A 19,238-nucleotide genomic window follows, 5' to 3' on the forward strand; every position below is an offset into this window, starting at 1 on the left:
ACCAGCCCATCTGGCTGCTTAAGGACACATCTGGGACAATATCCGAGGGGGGTCACCTGCTTGCTTTCCCAGCTGGAAATGAAGTTAGAGATTACAGGCCTTGTCCTGTAGCAGAGGGGAGGCGTTTTTGGTGGGCAACAAAGTCCACTGGTCTTCCAGCAGCACTTGGGATTAACTTGGAGTAGGTTAACAAAGATTCCGATGATAAAAGCCACTCGGGGCATTCACACTTCCTTGGGAGTTTTGATTCTGTTGGTCTGAGTTAGGAACTTAGATTTTGCCCTTAAAGAAAGTGGCCCTGGTGATTTGTATCATTAGGAAAGTTTGGAAGCCTTGTCTAGGGCAAGAGGGCAACTCTTTTCCCAGACCTCTGCTTATTAATGGGAAAGGGAGCTAATATAATATTTAACCACTGAAGAGACACATCTGTTTGGGTAAGGCCTGTCCAGGAAAGGAAGGGGATTACAGTTACTATTCTGTGGAGGAACAAATTTATGGGGCCGCTTTCGAGTTCTGCAATCATGAATGACCAATAATGTCATTAAAGGTCAAGCTTTCTTCTCTGAATTAGCTTGAGTTTGGTTGCAAACACAGCAGGCTTAAAAAGCCACCGAACATGGAGCCTGCTTGAGATTCTCTCTCTCCTTCCACCCCTCCCCTCAAAAAAAATTAATTAAAAAAATGTTCCCTTTAAAAAAAGAGCCGGTGTTGACTTCACCTTGGAGACCAGGGGCCGTGCTGCCACCACAGAGGGAGGGTCTGCAGCAGGTGTCCCCTAGATGCCAGGTCATACCTGACGCTCATTCAACTTTTGCCACTGATGTGGTGCATAGGAAGGTTTCCTAGGGGGTCCTTCCTCACCCCTGGTTGGAACTGTTCCCCAAGGCTGAAAGCAAAAGGCATATGGGCTGACCAGAAGACAGCAGCGCCTAAGAGCTCGGTGAGGGCTGTGGGTGGTTAAGGGTCATCACAGGTCGAGCCCCCTGACGTGGGAAGGACGACACAGTCAAGAAATGTGTGTCTGTTCCCTTCCAGTGAGTTGATCCAGCAGGAAAAGTGGGTTAGGTGTCTGAGCATGCGATGAGTACATCAAGGGCCCCTGCTCTGCCAGAGGCCCCGGAGGTCCCTCTGCCATTTCTAGAATCCTGGTTTTGGCAGGATGCAAACAGGGCCCGGGAGCGGTTCCTTTAGCATCTAGAAAAGCACCCCGTGGCACAAAAGGACAGGCTCAAACACTTTTTGAATTCATGAATGAATGAATGAATGTGAATGAGAAAGGGCTTGTCATTGAATTGTAAAACAGAGGCCCGCCAATCGTGGACAATGTATAAGAAAACTTCAAGCTTCATTTCTCAGACCTTTACTCGTCTAAACAAAGTTCAGGCCTCTGCCTGTTATACTCTGTTAACCACAGAGGCCCAAAGTTCTTCCCTAACTAATCGGAGCCTGTGATTGCTTTGCTGTGCTCTGAGGAGCTCTCATAATCCCTTTCCCCTCTGGGAAGCGGGGTGATTGCATGCGGACGATGGAGCAAGGCGGCAGCCACTTGGACGACTTCCCTCTCAACGTGTTTTCGGTCACTCCTTACACACCCAGTACCGCTGACATCCAGGTGTCCGATGATGACAAGGCAGGGGCCACCTTGCTCTTCTCAGGCATCTTCCTGGGACTAGTGGGGATCACGTTCACCATCATGGGCTGGATCAAATACCAAGGTGTCTCTCACTTTGAATGGACCCAGCTCCTTGGGCCCATCCTGCTATCGGTCGGAGTGACATTCATCCTGATTGCTGTGTGCAAGTTCAAAATGCTCTCCTGCCAGGTGTGCAAAGAAAGTGAGGAAAGGGCTCTGGATTTGGAGCAGACGGCGGGAGGACAATCATTTGTTTTCACTGGTATCAACCAGCCCATCACCTTCCATGGGGCCACTGTGGTGCAATATATCCCTCCTCCCTATGGCTCTCAAGAGCCCCTTGGGATCAACGCCGCCTACCTGCAGCCAGTGGTGAACCCCTGTGGTCTCATACCACCTGGAGGGGTGGTGACGGCCACGCCAAGCCCTCCTCAGTACTACACCATCTACCCTCCAGACAACGCCACGTTTATTGGAGAGCAAGACTACTCTTCGACTGTGGCTGGTGGAAATGACAGGTACGTGGTGTGGAGGGGGACGGTCCCCTTGCAGGTGTCACAGTCACAGCCCGTGACTTTGTCCGGTCTAGAAGGAAGGTGTCAGGAGAATGCGAAGGTCTGTGTGGCCTCTCCCCAGGGTGGCGGCGTCAGCTCTGAGACACGCGTCGTGGGCTGTAACGGGTCTGTGTTTTCTGCTCCCACTGCCAGGTCCGGCCCTGATGCTGACCAGCTGGAAGAGACACAGCTGGGAGAAGAGAACTCCACCTGCTTCTCTCCTCCTCCCTATGAGGAAATATACTCCCTTCCTCGCTAGACCATGATGATGAGGGAACAGCATTTAAGTCATTGTTGCTGATGAATGAGGTGTCGGATGCCGTGACTTTCAGAGTCTGGACAGTAGGACAGCCTAGGCAGCCTGATGGAGACCGTTCAAGGGGGTGCGGTGGGAGGGGAAATGGGAACCAACACGTCTCAGATTGGTAAAAATCAGGCCCGGGGTGGGGGGATATTTCCTTCTGGTACAGCTGGACATTCCCGCATACGGTTCATGGGCAGAAATTTTATTTCTTTGTCCACAACCCACCCCTTGCCAGGAAGGCACTGGGGTCTCAATTTTAGCTCCGGCAGTCAAGGGAAACATCACGGCTGCTGGGACTCTGGAAGATTCCATGGAAGTGAGAGTGGGGGGTGGGTAGCAGGTGGGCAAGAGAAAATAGGCTCACCTGGAGATTTCCCAGTGCCGGTTCTCAGCCCCTCAAAGGGGGTTTGCAGATCCCCAAACAACTCGGTTGCCATCCAGCGTCCCATGAGGGCTCTGAGTATCTTAACGGCTGCAAAACATTTTAACAGCTGAATAAAGTAAAATAACGTCTCCTGTTCAAAAAGTATTAGGTAGCTGGCTACAAAATAAAATAATAACCATACAAAATAAATAATAATAGGATAATGATGTCAATAAATCCTTAAGTTATCACTGGGTCACAAGGACTACTAGCAAGGATAAAGCTTGATGTGTCCACCCAGGCTAGGATCTCTGCTGGACGCAAGCCACCTGGGCCCAGGGACCAACAGAACATGGGTGCTTCTATAAGCACCTGTTGATGAGTTCTGCTCAATTAGACAAAATAGAGCCTCGTGTCCATACCCGGAAAATCATGGATCGTGGAAACAATCTTTATGGTCAACAGAAGCTCATCTTCTATATAAAAGAAGTTGGTGGCCTTAATCTCCCTGAATCTGAACTGGGTAATAAACCACCACCACGGATCGAAGACTTTAGAAGAGACAGTTACGACCATTGAGTTTTAAAAGAAAATATTTTCCTGTCACTCGAGATAAGGGAGGCTCATCCCAGAGGAAGACAGGATTCAGCAATTCCTTAACGTTTTGGTACCATGTTCATGATTTTTACTAATTTTTATCAAAAACATCTCATTTTCCAAGGACATGATTAAAATATGCTTGGCTTATTATTATTGTGATCTGTATTATATCTTAGGAACAAAACCTTTTTTTTTTTTTTAATTTTTTTTTTTCAACGTTTATTTATTTTTGGGACAGAGAGAGACAGAGCATGAACGGGGGAGGGGCAGAGAGAGAGGGAGACACAGAATCGGAAACAGGCTCCAGGCTCTGAGCCATCAGCCCAGAGCCCGACGCGGGGCTCGAACTCACGGACCGCGAGATCGTGACCTGGCTGAAGTCAGACGCTTAACCGACTGCGCCACCCAGGTGCCCCAGAACAAAACCTTTTTATATGAGAATTTGTTTTGATGTGTGATGACAGAAAATAATGGAAAAATGTGATTCTGTTTACAGAAACAATAGTCATGAAATATTGGATTCCTAACTGAGAGCCACTGGTTCTGGGGAGGAAGTCTGGGGACAGGGACACAGCTGAGCATCACCTGTGGCATGCCTACTGGCAATGACACTTGGAGCCCTGCGTGCCTGCTTCCCTCACCCCTTGCTCTGCTCATCCTCCCCCATCCCACAACTCTATATTCCTGGATTTCAGTTATAATGAGCATCAAGGGGAGGTCAAATCACAAAAAGATGTTTGGAAAGGGTGTCCATGTGTAGAAGCAGGCCAGGCAGGAAAGCCGATTTATCTCAGTGATGCCACGAGTCCCACACGTAGGGAAGTGGCCTTGGGGAGTTTTTAGCTCCAGGCAACAAAATTACTCAGCACCATCCCTGTTCCAAGAAAGAGAAAAAGTGCCAACACAGAGGTCATCGATGCCTCCGAAGACTGTGCATCAGAGTGTCAGGAGCTCGAGGTGGGTGGCAGGCCTGGAACAGTCAGGGGGTGGGAGAATGAGAAATTGTTCATTCAACTTCTACTCCCTGGTAGGACATGGGCCAAGTGGGGATAGAACAGCGAGGAAGCCCACCAACAGAAGAGCAGAGCTTCTAGTCTAGGAGGGGAGACAGATCTGATCAACTACTCTCTGACATCCAGGAGGGGTCTCATAGCTCTGGACCGGTCAGGAGGATCAGGAGGGCTTGCTTGAGGAAGTGAAGTCAAGGCCCCTGCCTTGCAGAACCCCAGGGAGCACTGTTCACACAGGAAAGCTTTGTGACTGATGTCTCTTGACCTCTGAGGACTGTCCTGGTAGCTGAGGGAACAGTAGCTGATACCCAGTCAAAGAGAAGGAGGGAGATGCCTGGCAATCCCCCCTAAGCGGGAGGCAGTATTAAGGGGGCACCTTACAGGCTGTGTAAACAGTATTCCTCTGCCACTGCAGGGCACCAAATAGAGGGGCCTTCTGCTACCCGAGAATTACATCCACCTGCTCTCTTGCTTCAAGACACCATGGTCTCTGTCTTCACTCAGGGGTTGCAGGTGCCAGCATGATAGAAAGCCCACTGAATGGCTTTTGGATTCCAACACTGAGTCTGTGCTCGGTCTCTTTGACTGGAAGAGTTTTTAGTTTGTCATCCGGATATTTGCCTTTTATCATTCTTTCTGTCAGTATCTTATGAGGGATGAATGGAGGACTGTGATGTGGGGCTAGTGAATCAGAGTCTGTCCGGCCCCTGCTATACTATCCACCCTGAGATTATCAGTGTGCAAAGTGGCCCTGGCTTTGGGAACGTGCTCAAAGTTTCAGTGCCCAGGCCAGAACCTTTAGGGCCTTGTCAGCCTTGTCAGCCATTTTAGTCTGTGTCGGCAGAGCAACTGGAAAGCCATTGAATGCCCTTAATGAGGAGGGAGCTGTGATAATGATTCTGAACACTTACTGGTTAGGGTAAACCCAGTGTCACATAGGGTGTAACATTGACTTTGCTGGCAAAGCTCAGATCTAGGTTACCCCAACACCAGGAGACACTTCTCCACCCTCAGCCGTTAGCGGGACAGTGTGTGTGGGTGCGTTCTGGCCATCTATATAGAATTCAAAAGAAAGCTAAAAGGTCTTGTTAATCAAAGGAGACAGGTTTCTGAAGAATGTAATGTTGTGTGGAAACTTCTCCTGGGAGCCGATTTGGGCTGGGCCTTTTGGCTGGAGAGACTGATAACACCTCAGGATCTTGACAGGGCAGGAGAGGGATTATCTAGGCCTGTGAAGTGAGGCCCAGCCACCAAGGGGAAGAAGCTTTCACAGAGCTCCTGGGACTTCTTCTTGATCCATTTGGGCCAACCAAGGACTGGATCTCTTGTGCAATCTGGGTGTGTGTTTCCTCCCTTCTACAGAACTCCAGAGGGAGGGGTCCTGCAGAGGTGGAGGGCTTCCCAGAGCCTGCGATCAATCAATCCTTTCCTTTTGGCTCCACTGTGCCGGGCACCGATCTGAGTTTCAAGCTCTTTGCTACAAAACCAGCCATTTAAATAATGCTCTCCGCACTTTTTTTTTTTTTTTTTTTTTTTTTTTTTTTGACAGAGGGCGGGGTACATCATAAAAATAAAGACTCTTGTTTGGGAAGAGCTGGCTGTGGGTGTCTGTTTTCAGCTTCTGACCTCTGGAGCGCCTCATGGGCCTTGTTTACTGTTGGATCCCTGGAGCAGGGCTGGCTGAAACCCTGCACCCCAGGCGGCTGATGTTTCTCCCCCAAAAAGAAGCTCCTCGTAGTAACCGTTGTCAGGTAGACTCCTTTTATCAACAAAGAAAGCTTCCCACCTAGTTCTCAGTAGTGTCCCTGCCCGTCGAGATAACCAGGGTGCTGTCTGCAGAATGCAACTCACACCACTTGGCATTCACCAAAGGCCTCATGCAGAGCCCTCTGCACAACCAACACCCGGCTCCTGTTGAGTAATAAATATGAAATAAATAAATGAAGAGCTTTCCAAATGGCTAATACATGACCACTTCAACTTAGCTGTTCTGCTGTTTTCTACATTGTGAAAAATTTCAAACAACTACAAGGGTAGAGAGAATAGTACATGAAACCCTGCGGGGTCATCCATTACCCAACCTCAAAACTCATGGCCGAGGTTGTTTCATTGACACCCCCACCCACAATCCCCCACCTGGATTTTTATTATTTTTTTTCAGGGTTTTTCATCTTTTTATTTTATTTTGTAAAGATTTTTTTTAATTGAGGTATAACTGACATCTAACATTATGTTAGTTTCAGGTGTACAATATAATGATTTGGCAGTTGTATAACCCAACTGGATATTTTATTAATTGATTGATTGACTGACAGAGGAAGAGTGTGAGGTGTGGAGGGGTAGAGGGAGAGGGAGAGAAAGAGAGAGAAAATCTTAAATAGGCTCCATGTTCAGTGCAGGGCTTGATCCCATGATCCTGGGACCATGACCTGATCCAAAATCAAGAGTCCGATGCTTAACTGACTGAGCGACCCAGGCACCCCCAACTGGATTTTTAAAAAGTAAATCACATCATCTTAAAAATATTTCATTGTGTATCTTTAAAAGGTAAAGACTCAAAAAAAAGAGTCATGCCATGATTACACCTAAAAAATGTACACTTCCTTAAGGTCATCAAATATCTAAATCACTGTTCAACTTATTCCCAATCTTCTCTATTTTATTTTTACCTCTTCATTTTGCTTCATTCAAAAACCAAATGAGATTAGCTTTTTGCTAAATGCATCCTAAGTTTCTAGTTACCTTATACTGTATTTTGGAAGGCAGACAACCAGAAAATTGTTCATAGTAGCAGATTCATATTTATTAAATCTCACTTTCCAACCAAAAATGTTTTTCAAGATTTTTCACTTTATATCTCCTCCTTTGTCACTTCCCTGAAACTCTAAGACTTCCCTGGAAGAAGAAACTTATTTCTTCCAATTTTTGCACATTATTAGAGATTTTTTCTAAACATAGGCCTAGAAAAAATACATACACGAAAACACAAAGCGATCTTTAAGTGAATGTTTAGTTGATAATTATGAGTTGCTGAATATTTTCAAGAGTATCTGAAAATTCTGGCAACCTTTAGCAGTTTTGACTTGTTAGGCCAAATCTTTTAGGAAAAAAAAGTTCTTCCCTTCAGAAATCATAAAAACTCCTTGGAACATCTCAGAAGTAGAAACCAGAGTCTCTCTTTAAGAAATAATTGGCAAAACCTCTTGCTGAACATTAAAATATTACCTGGTACAATTTAACTCGCAGAGGTCATTGATTGTGGACCTCTCACCAGTGAGTTCCCAATTCTCCTCAAGTTAAAAATGAATATATTTTCTGGACATGCCTACAACTCTTCCTTTGAAGGTGGATAAGTGTGTGTGTGTGTGTGTGTGTGTGTGTGTTCACCTATACCCTCTTATAGAATGTGATTTATGGATTTCTTGCCCATTTACTACTAGTAAATCATCAAGAGTTTTATGTCCCAGGCAGTCAGCAGTTGGTTATAAAATCAACAGCGAGCCGTACTAAATAAACCGTTACTGGATTGCTCTTAAGAACTGATGACAAATCAGAAAGTGAAGACAACTCCATGGGAATGATTCTCACCTGCCTTTGGGATACCACAAAGGTCTCAGATAGGGGAATTTTATTTGCCTTGAGCTTTTAAGAAGATTAATAACCAGATGAACTGGGAAGGAAATCAGTTTTCTGGGTTCCAGAAGTTTTCTTCGGGAACAAAGAATTTGTCCTCCAGCACAAAATCTACACGTGTGTAAATCATACACACAAATATGTCTACACACAACGGGCTGAAAGTGAAGCTTGTGTAAGAAGTCAGAGATTTTCCACTTTGAATCTTCCAATTTATTAGTTTCAAAAAATAAAATTTTAAAAGATGGAATGTGTGTATGTGTACAGTTTTTAAAAAAATTTTTTTTTAATTTATTTATTTTTGGGACAGAGAGAGACAGAGCATGAACGGGGGAGGGTCAGAGAAAGAGGGAGACACAGAATCTGAAACGGGCTCCAGGCTCTGAGCCGTCAGCACAGAGCCCGACGTGGGGCTCGAACTCACGGACCGTGAGATCATGACCTGAGGTGAAGTCGGCCGCTTAACCGACTGAGCCACCCAGGCGCCCCTACAGTTTTTAAAATAGATTTAATATGTCTTAATGAATACATAAGGACTGGTAATAATCGTTTCTGGAGCAGAGGATGGGAAGGTCATTTTTCACTTTAGTCCATGCTAATCAATGGATTTTTAAAAAATGTTTATTTATTTTGAGAGAGAGAGAGAGAGAGAGAGAGAGAGCATGAGCAGGGGAGGGGCAGAGAGAGAGAGAGGGAGACACAGAATCTGAAGCAGATTCCAGGCTCTGAGCTGTCAGCACAGAACCCACGAGCCGCGAGATCATGACCTGAGCCAAAGTTGGACGCTCAACCGACAAAGCCACTCAGGTGCCCCTAATGGATTTTTTTTTTTACCATGCTCATTTACTATCTGTTCACAAAATCATTTTTAGAAAGAGGAAGAAGAGGGGCGCCTGGGTGGCGCAGTCAGTTAAGCGTCCGACTTCAGCCAGGTCACGATCTCGCGGTCCGTGAGTTCGAGCCCCGCGTCGGGCTCTGGGCTGATGGCTCAGAGCCTGGAGCCTGTTTCCGATTCTGTGTCTCCCTCTCTCTCTGCCCCTCCCCCGTTCATGCTCTGTCTCTCTCTGTCCCAAAAATAAATAAACATTGAAAAAAAAAAAAAAGGAAGAAGAGAAGGAAATGATCTTTCCCCATGTACTTTTACTGTTAACAGCATCTTCTTGAGTCCTAGAGTAAATAATTTTCATTGCCACCGCTGCTTATATATGCAACAGATATACACACAAGGCACATAGATGCAAATGTGGTATGTTTATACTGTGATATGAATAACACTTTTACATGGACATACACACATAAGGTCTCGGGAGAGAGAACAGAGTGTTCCATTGTCTGTCACTCACCCTGTGTGGGAAAGATTTTTCACACATATATGTTGTTGCTAAAGTCCTCTGCTGGCTAATGTTCAATGTTAGGTAAACAGTGACCAATGTCAATGGAACAACGGCACACAGAGAGTCATGAGTCAGATTCCACAGGTTCTTTCTTTGATAGTTTTCTCAACCCAGCCTCTGCCTCCACACCTTGAAAAACTGCTCACCACAGCAGCAATTCACGTACCTTGGGACCTTTGGGGATGAAACTGAGAGTAACTCTAGCTACCCAATTTCCTCATCAGAAGGAGCTGTAGGATTAACTGTGCCCCCCTTCCTACTCTTTCCCACTCCGGATGGGTCCGTGCAAGGACATCAGCGCCTGCAGCAGCCACAGGCCCTTTCCCTCCTGGTCCTTCCTGCATTCCAGCTGAGGCTTTTCCTTCTGGGCCTCTGGGGCTGGTCTGATCGCCCCGTCAGCCAGGAAGGACTCCCTGATCCCTCGACAGTCTGAACAGGAGCCACGAAAACATGCTTGGAATTTTTCAGAAGGCCAAGAAACTGCAAAGGGAAAACAAAAATCTCTGTCTATAAAGCTCCAAAGAGAACAGGTTTAGACTAGAGCGTGTCTCTGCCTCATTTGGCCCCTCAGAGGTCACTGGGGGCTCACCTTCAGGGGTCACCTTTCTGGTCCCTGTGCTTAAGTGACACCCTGGCTGACCTCCCAGCTTACTCTGTGGTTCTCAAAGGCCCGTGGCAGGAGGCACCATGGCTACTTAGACTTGTGTACCTGGCGGATATTCTTTCAAAACTGGACAAAGTCAGTTTGTCACTTCAAGGGAAATAACTGACAGCATTTAGTGCTAATGATAATATTGAACCTTTCAAGCGAAAATTAGAATTTCTGAAAATTTTATTTGTCATCACGAGTTCGACAACTTCCCTAAAACTGTACTTTATTTTTGAGATCAAAGTGGTATTTAAAAATGTCATTTTAAGGGCACCTGGGTGGCTCAGTCTGTTAAGCGTCCAACTCTTGGTTTCCGCTCAGGTCATGATCTCACAGTTCCTGAGTTCAAGCCCCACGTCGGGCTCTGCACTGACAGGGTGGAGTCTGCTTAGGATTCTCTCTCTCCCTCTCTCTCTCTCTCTCTCTCTCTCTCTCTCTGCCCCTCCCTGACCTACCTCTCTCTCTCTCTCAAAAAATAAACATAAAAGAATATTTAAAAATGTGATTTTAAACTCTATTATATAATGAAATGTTAACATTTGAAAGGTCGGCATAACTCAGTGAATGAATATTTTCCACATGAGCACTACATGATATTACAAAATCATGTGCCTGTAAAAAATACATTCAACACACTAGATAGACCAATGGCTTTTCATGGATAGACTGCAAAATAATCATGGATATGATTTCAGATTCCATATTGCAATTAGCCTTTAAGAAACGGCCATGTGAGGGGCACCTGGGTGGCGCAGTCGGTTAAGCGTCCGACTTCAGCCAGGTCACGATCTCGTGCTCCGTGAGTTCGAGCCCCGCGTCGGGCTCTGGGCTGATGGCTCAGAGCCTGGACCCTGTTTCTGATTCTGTGTCTCCCTCTCTCTGTGCCCCTCCCCCGTTCATGCTCTGTCTCTCTCTGTCCCAAAAATAAATAAATGTTGAAAAAAAAATTAAAAAAAAAAAAGAAACGGCCATGTGAGTTTTGGTGTCGTGTCAAAGAATAACATCTACAATTATCTGAAAAGCTTTAGAAATATTTCTATATTTCCAACTTACACATCTGTGTGAAACCAGATTCTCTTCATATAATTCAACCCAAACAGCACATTGCAACAGATTCAATGCAGAAATAGATACAAGAATCTGGCTGTCTTCTGTTCAGTTGGATACTTTTATAAAAATTCGCAAAATTGAAAAGAAATACCATTCTTCTCACCTTTCTTTTCCACTTTGGAAAAAATATGTTATTTAACACATAAAGGGTATATAATTATAATTTTTATTTATTTTAATTTTAAAATTAATTAAAGTAAAAATTAAACTAATTTTTAATTTATTTTTAATTTTTTAAAAAGTTTATTTATGTGTTTATTTATTTATTTAAGTAATCTCTACACCCCACGTGGGGCTTGAACTCATGGTCCCAAGATTGAGTCACACGCCCTTCTAACTGAGCCAGGCAGGTGCCCCTGTAATTTTTATCTTTATGTTTTAAGTTTTTTGAAGACCCTGGAGCGCTTTTAAATTTTTTCTAGCTTTATTGAGGTATAATTCACAAGTAAAATGATAAGATTTTAAAGTGTACAATGTGATGATTTGATATACAATATACTAATATATTAATATATTTGATATAAAATATACTAATTTTATAATGAATAAACAATATTTAATTTTCTTATTTTAATTTCTAATATGGTAAATACTAATATATATCACATAATCAAAAATTCTTTGGGTTCCTCCGTATATTTTAAGGGTATAAAAGGTTTTCAAGAGCCTAAGTGTTGAGAACAGCTGGCCTACACTACAGGGGTAGAAAAGAAGGACTGTTCACGTGTCTTCCTAAAACACTACATTTCCCAGCCTCCTTTGCAGCTAAGTATGAGCATATGGTTAAGTTCTGGCTAACTGGATGTAAGCAGAAGTTTTGGGATAGGACTTCCAGAAAGACTATGTGGAAAATACACAGCTAGGGGAATTCCTTTTCTGACTTCCTGCTTTTTACTCATTCTGAAAGACTACAACTTACATGTGATCACAGAAGATCTAGCAGCCAGCTTGGACCATGAGGTGACCCTGAGAAAAGAAGCTACTTATTATAAAGATGGAGGAGAGGGGCGCCTGGGTGGCTCAGTCGGTTGAGCGTCCGACTTCGGCTCAGGCCAACGATCTCACGGTTTGTGAGTTCGAGCCCTGCGTTGGGCTCCGTGCTGACAGCTCAGAGCCTGGAGCCTGCTTTGGGTTCTGTGTCTCCCCCTCCCACTGCCCCTCTCCTACTCATGCTGTCTCTCTCTGTCTCTTGATAATAAATAAATGTTAAAAAAAAAAAAAACAAAAAACAAAAAAAGAGGAGAAAGATAGAAAAAAAAGTTGGTCTTTAGTGACTGTTACGATGCTGCCTGATTGTCTACTCTAGATTTCTTTAAAATGAAAGAGAAATAAAGTTTTAAATCTTGTTTAAGCCACTATTATTTTGACTTTACGGTTACATGTAGGGAAACCTAATTGGTTCCTTTAAGTGTGACAATGTGCTAAGATTAGCCACAAAGGACCCAGCTTTACATGGATTCTATAACTATTTCTCATGTATTTTTAAGATTGGGTTACATCCGCATGACAACCATTGTATTAAGGTAACATTAGTCATGGTTAGCATTGTAGGCTCTCAGAAATTCATTCAACCCTTTAAGCAACAAACATTTGGAGGCTCATCGTATTGGCATGCAGTGAGCCAGGCACTGGGTGTACATGCCTTCAGAGCTCTTGTGGTCCAGGGACGGAGCCACCACCCTCCAGGAACTGGTACTGGGTCCCATGTTAAGATAAGTTAAGACTATTCTCAGTATGAAGAGAGAAGCAGACAGCTTGTCACTTAATTGGTGTTTCTGGGGCAGGACTTAAAATTCTCATGAGTAAATTTCATTGTCACCCACACTCATTGAACCAGAATGGCCCAAATAAACAAAGAGGCTTCCTTCTCCCCTGTCCTTAATTTTGGTGGGTTGACAAATCTCATTTCCAAGATTAGCCATGTCCGTTATTGAGTGCTCCCTCATGCTACAAGGTCGATATAGTAAGTGGCTTGATTTGAAATACCGTTGTAGAAGGCCAACAAAGGTGGCCAAGGAACCACCTGTTACTAAACTCTTCTAAGCAAAGGTAACTTTTTGTGGAACCTCAAAGCAGTCTCTTCCCTCCAGTTGTACAAAGTCTATTACCATTTACTGGGAGCATTATAGATGGGGACTGGGTAAAGAAGAGATATACACAAGCCTTACTCATGAAGGCTGGAAGATTCCAGAGGAGACAGCATCTTCATGGTTACCAAAATTCTTCCAGGCTCCTTGGATTTGGGGTGGATTCAGCCCAGACCTGACCATTGCACACCCTGCTGAGTATTAAACACGATGATACTATTGATTAAAAACAACAAAGTCCGCAGACTTGTAATTAGTAAGTCATGCTACCCTGATGGGGAAAGCAGGGAGGAGTAAAAGCCTAGGTTGAACTAGAACTCTAGCTCTGCCACTTACTAGCTAGGTGACTTTAGGCAAGTTGCTTAACCTCGCTGAGCGTGAGAGAACACGTTTAGGCACGTGTTCTCAGACAATGCTGTTCATTCTAGGAGGTGGACAAACAGACCAAAATGTGCTAACATAGCTGGAGAAATGACTTTTCTATTAGTTTTTCCCTGCCATAATCTATCACTTTAGAATTAGGTGTGTTTTCATATAACTAAATCCTCCAAATGACATTACTTTAAACAAGGTAAGTTTATTTCTCTCCTCCATGTGAAAAGCCCAAAGGTAGGTAGTATAGGGCAGATCCCTATCATCAGTGTCCCAGACTCCTATCTTTCTGTCATCTTTAGTCACCAGCCAGCTTTCCTCTTCAGTCATCCCATAGTCCAAGATGGCTGCTGAAGCATGGCATTATGTCTACATCCTAGAAGGTGGAAGGAAGTAGACAAAGACGAGAAAGGGGGGGGGCGGCACCTGGGGGGCTGAGTCAGTTGCGTGTCTGACTTCAGCTCAGGTCATGATCTCACTGCTAGTGAGTCTGAGCCCCACGTCGGGCTCTGTGCTGACGACTCAGAGCCTGGAGCCTGTTTCAGATTCTGTCTCTCCCTCTCTCTCTGCCCCTCCCCTGCTTGCGCTCTGTCTCTCTCTCTCAAATATAAAACACAACATAAAAAAAAAAAATTGAAGAAAAGAAAAAAGGGCATACCTCACACCTGATTCGATTCTCTTAAAGCCTTCACCTCATTGACCAGAATGTGGTCCTGTGGCTTCGCCAAGCTGTAAAGGAATCCTGGGAAACACAGCTGTTCACTGTTACTGTTGTTCTATTACAAGGGGGAAACTTGTAGAATGGATACTGGGCAAGCAACTGCAGCCTCTTCCATACTTGGTTCTCTCTCTCTCTCGCTCACTCGCTTCGGTTTAGACTCAACTATCTGCTTAAGAATTTGGAACGTTTCAGAAAATGTTTGTTTTGAATCCCTCTGCTGAACCCAAAATATTAACTTTGAAATGCCAAGTATAAATACACATGCCAGAAGCAAGTTTCGGCCAAAGAAGCTTGACTTATAATTTCAGAACGACAGATGCACTCATCAGCAGGGAAGCATCAATGAGTTACAGAGCATCTAAGTTGTACAACAGGGAAGCTTTGAACCACAACACCAAGGACTTGCTGTGTCACATATTTGTCTCATTTCTTTCAGTTTTTGTGGGATTTTCAGTGTAACCCATCCTCACATTTGAAGGACATTAGTTGTTATGGAAACAGGGACATTAAATTCACATGGCAGGATTTAATGGTATTGACATAATCAAAACAAAGTGCGTTCATTCCAGAAGCTAGGATTTAAGGACTTGAGTTCTTCGGAGTTTAACTTGCTCCCTGAGTTTGTGGTGGGGAGGGAGAGGGGAGAGTGTAGGAAGCCAGACACCTTTGGGAGCTGCCATAACTTCTTTGGGGCATTAGAGCTATATTTAGTGCAATTAAGTTGCTAATTCAGTAAAAATGACTACAGTTTCCTTGTGGCCCCAGAGAATAAAATGCAGCTGCTAACGGTGGCTGATTTATAACCTAGGCACCGGGGGAAATAAGCCAGATTCTTCCGAGGGCCTAAATCACTCAGCCAGGCGATCAAAACAGCATGCTTGCCCTGGGCAGAGCACCAGAGTTGTGCAGCCTCCAAAACTGGGCTTGACAAACTCCCTGTTTTCAGCAGGATTAGACCCCTGCCTCTCCCTCATCCCTCAGAAGGATGCAAGAAGTATAAGAGAGCCTTCAAAGACTCAGAGGTCGGTACTTATGCTCTCCTCAGCCTCAATCACAACCCAAGGGAAACTGGGACTCAAAAGGCAGAAAAGTATGTATTTCGTCTGTGATCTCCCCTACTAGCAAGTTAAGGTCATTGAAGATGGCATATGTGTGTGGGCAGGGCCGATTTGAAGGGCTAGCCGATTGTATACCGCACACCCCCCCGGTGGACGCCATTCACAGCATAGTCTAAGTCAGTGGTTCTCAAACGTGGCTGCATATTAGAGCCACCTGAACAGTTTGAAAAATTCCAAAGCCCAGGCTGCATCTCAGACCAACTAAAAATCAGACACTAGAGGAGGGACCAAGATGCCAATAATGTTTAAAGCCTCCCAGGTGACTCCAATGTGCCACCACGTTTAAGAACCAATGGTCTGACTCACGTAGACTTTGATGCGAATGGTGTCCCCTGCAGCTATACTGGGGACAGTTTGCACAGACTCACATCACAGCCCTGGGCAGGGGTGTGACAGCCTCTACACAGAGGCTTTTCACTTATGTTGTCTGCTGAGAATTTTTTTCCCTTCTTGTTTTCTTCTTCGAGTTTATGATTCCTACGGAAAGATTTAGAAGATGGACTTTGCAAGGGAGATCGGCGCTTGTGATGAAGCCTCATCCTCGCCAGACTTCTCCCTCGAGCTGGGGCCTCAAATCAGGTGGCCCCGCTGACCCCTCCCCGCCACCAAAAGGCCCCATGTTTTGCACATGGGAAACAGTCAGTGGTCCTTAGTAGAACATGGGCATAGGTGAATAATGCAGGGGCAAACCATGCTAGGAGAAGAAAGTTCTGGGTGCTGAGAGGGAGACAATGACCAGCAGAAGGGAGTGCTAAATAGCTATAAATCTGGCTGAGAGCCTCCCCTCAGCCTTGTCAAAGGCAGTGAGTCGTAGGGGCCTGCTACACTGTCCTGGTGAGCCAGCAGGGAATCCAGGACCTCAGGGGGCCCTTGCACTCACCTGCAGTCACCAGGTCTCTGGACCACACGCAGTAGAGCAGAGCAGCCAAGGGCAGACTCCTGGAGTCACAGGATTTGGCCCCTTACTGGCCGAGTAACTTTGGGAATGTCTGAGAAAATTGTCATACCTCTGCCCCCTGTATCTGGTGAGTGGAATAGTCTGTGCCTCTTAGTGTGGCCGTGAGGCCCAGCTCAGTGCTTATCATGTGCCCAGAGCCCCTGTAGGAGCTTTGTAAATGAAGGTAATGGTATTTCTGCCCAGGCTTCGGGTCTAAGATTTCATTGCCTTCACCAGGGAAAGTCAGCAGAGGGAACCGGTCACCCTCCAGCTACCCTACCCTACCCCTGATCTGAAGGTGCTCTGTCACCAGGCCGTGGTGTGTGTTTCATGGATCCACTGATAACAAAACACTTCCAGCAGAAGACAGTAAACTCTAAGGTTGTGGTGTGGTCTTTTTCCTTTTTTTAACATTTATTTATCATTGAAAGACAGAAAGGGTCAGCATGAGCAGGGGAGGGGCAGAGGGAGAGGGAGACACAGAATCTGAAGCAGGCTCCAGGCTCTGAGCTGTCGGCACAGAGCCCGACGCGGGGCTCGAACTCACAAACTGTGAGATCATGACCCGAGCCGAGGTCGGATGCTCAACTGACTGAGCCACCCAGGCGCCCCTGGTTTGGTCTTTTTCTTTAAGGATCTGGAATGGTGTTTTTAAAAAGTACGTTCTGGGGGCGCCTGGGTGGCGCAGTCGGTTAAGCGTCCGACTTCAGCCAGGTCACGATCTTGCGGTCCGTGAGTTCAAGCCCCGCGTCGGGCTCTGGGCTGATGGCTCGGAGCCTGGAGCCTGTTTCCGGTTCTGTGTCTCCCCCTCTCTCTGCCCCTCCCCCGTTCATGCTCTGTCTCTCTCTGTCCCAAAAATAAATAAACGTTGAAAAAAAAAAAAAAAAAAAAGTACGTTCTGGAGTCAGAATGGACTCATCTCATTCCATCCTTCTGTTCTGACCCGTGACCCTCTCTCTCTCTCAGTTTCCACATCTATGAGATGGAAACCACCATATTCATACATATGGTTTATGGACAGAACCAAAGGATATAATGTCTGGAACATAACTAGCACCTGATAAAAGCAGCTGATATTTTCCATCAGTCTTATTCGCACCTCTCGTCTCCATGAGCTAGGCTGATGGCTCTCTGGCCCCATGGCTTTCCACAGCAGTTTCTGCCAACCTCGGTCCTGCTTAACTCCAAGTACTCCCAGAGAGCCCCGTTTTCCAGGAGTTCCCACTCCAAAGTGTCCCCCCCGCCCCCGATACAACTTCCTTATGTCAAAAATAGAGTTCTTGCTTCCTAGGGCAATCATTACTCAAGAAACGCTTCCCACATTGGATCACGTACCTCGATGTGCCCCATTAAGTCACCTCTCTTCTTTCCCATTGCTCCTGTAGGTGGACTGTGTCCTGTTTCAGCAGAGGCGACATATTTACTCCAAGACACTTGTGCCATTTAAAATGGACACTTTCTCCCAAGCGCGCCACCCCACGGCCTGCCAGCCTGCTGCATGCCAACACGGGGCTTGGGAGGGGTGCATGCACAAACTGGCTACTCCTAAACCTAAGAATAACTTGCACCCTGTGCGATGAACTATTTTGTGTTTATTCACGGCCTGAGCCCCACCCACATTCAACTTGACATCACTGTTTCCATAGTAAGTAATAATCTTCAAATGGAATACAGCAGGAACTGAAAGCCCCACAAAATGCAGCCAAATGAGACAAACATGTTCCTTAAACAATGGATACAATAGTGTGGTGTGGCCGCAAGCCTATGCATTTATGTTCCAGATGACTTCCATATCTCAACCCCTGGTTCTTCCATTCAACAAGGAATGGGGAGGATTTGCAACTATGCAAATAATACACCACAACCTCACATATCCTATGGGAGCACATTTTTATATAGAGAGACACGACTCACATTAACTGTTAAGACGTATTCACGCAATCCTGCATCTGGAACATGTGTTAATCCTCAACGTTTCAAAGTAAGTATTTGGACTTTAGTTCTTTACAGAATTTAAAATAGACCTTGGAACCTTGCTCTCATTCGTTGTTTGTAGCCCTCACTTAGCGCCCAGGATAGGTTCTTTTCATCGCTGCCTACGTTTTGATGTTTAGGTGTTAAATATAAGCTCTTTAAGGGCAGCGGCCCTGTCCTATAACAGATACCATGATTTCTCAGAACTGAGCACAGAGTCTTACACACAGAGGTAGTTGTTTATGTTTATGGATGGACAGAAAGCATAACACTGCCCAAGAGAAAAGAGAATCCATATGACAGGTAGTATCTGAACACACGTAAGGGCATTTTGTTCCTGGACATTGTAGAAAGACATTAACACATCCTTACCTTCATGCCTCGAAGTGTGGTCCGTGAGTCAGCAATGTGACATCCTAGAGGTTGTTAGAAATGCAGAATCTTGGGGCACCTGGGTGGCTCAGTCGGTTGAGCGTCCGACTTCAGCTCAGGTCACGATCTCACGGTCCGTGAGTTCGAGCCTCGCGTCGGGCTCTGGGCTGATGGCTCAGAGCCTGGAGCCTGCTTCCGATTCTGTGTCTCCATCTCTCTCTGCCCCTCCCCCATTCATGCTCTGTCTCTCTCTGTCTCAAAAATAAATAAAAATGTTAAAAAAAATTAAAAAAAAAAAAGAAATGCAGAATCTTAGGCTTACACCTCCGGTCTATACCACCTTCACATGCATGGTTGAAAGCGGTATTCAGGAGAGAGAGAGAAAAGCCAATGATAACATTTACTG

The 19,238-nt window shown here is 45.4% G+C and overlaps 1 protein-coding gene and 1 long non-coding RNA gene across 2 annotated transcripts; one reads left to right on the forward strand and one right to left on the reverse strand.

The window, feature by feature from the left end:
* The first annotated feature begins 1,416 nt into the window (after positions 1–1,416).
* LOC121026848 (transmembrane protein 174-like) lies at positions 1,417–3,605 on the forward strand. Its single transcript, XM_040469658.1, has 2 exons — positions 1,417–2,151; positions 2,341–3,605. The coding sequence occupies exons 1-2, from the start codon at positions 1,517–1,519 to the stop codon at positions 2,444–2,446; spliced, it is 741 nt and encodes a 246-aa protein (XP_040325592.1). The 5' UTR covers positions 1,417–1,516; the 3' UTR covers positions 2,447–3,605.
* Positions 3,239–18,976, reverse strand: LOC121026849 (uncharacterized). The gene is made up of 5 exons (XR_005788466.1): positions 18,833–18,976; positions 14,369–14,452; positions 13,420–13,529; positions 3,882–6,376; positions 3,239–3,640 (listed from the first exon to the last, which is right to left on the reverse strand). It is a non-coding gene; the product is annotated as an uncharacterized LOC121026849 (long non-coding RNA).
* Positions 18,977–19,238: the final 262 nt, after the last annotated feature.

Source organism: Herpailurus yagouaroundi, unplaced genomic scaffold (assembly GCF_014898765.1).
Source record: "Herpailurus yagouaroundi ecotype Mexico unplaced genomic scaffold, PumYag 162560, whole genome shotgun sequence".
In the NCBI taxonomy this organism is placed as follows: Eukaryota; Metazoa; Chordata; class Mammalia; order Carnivora; family Felidae; genus Herpailurus; species Herpailurus yagouaroundi.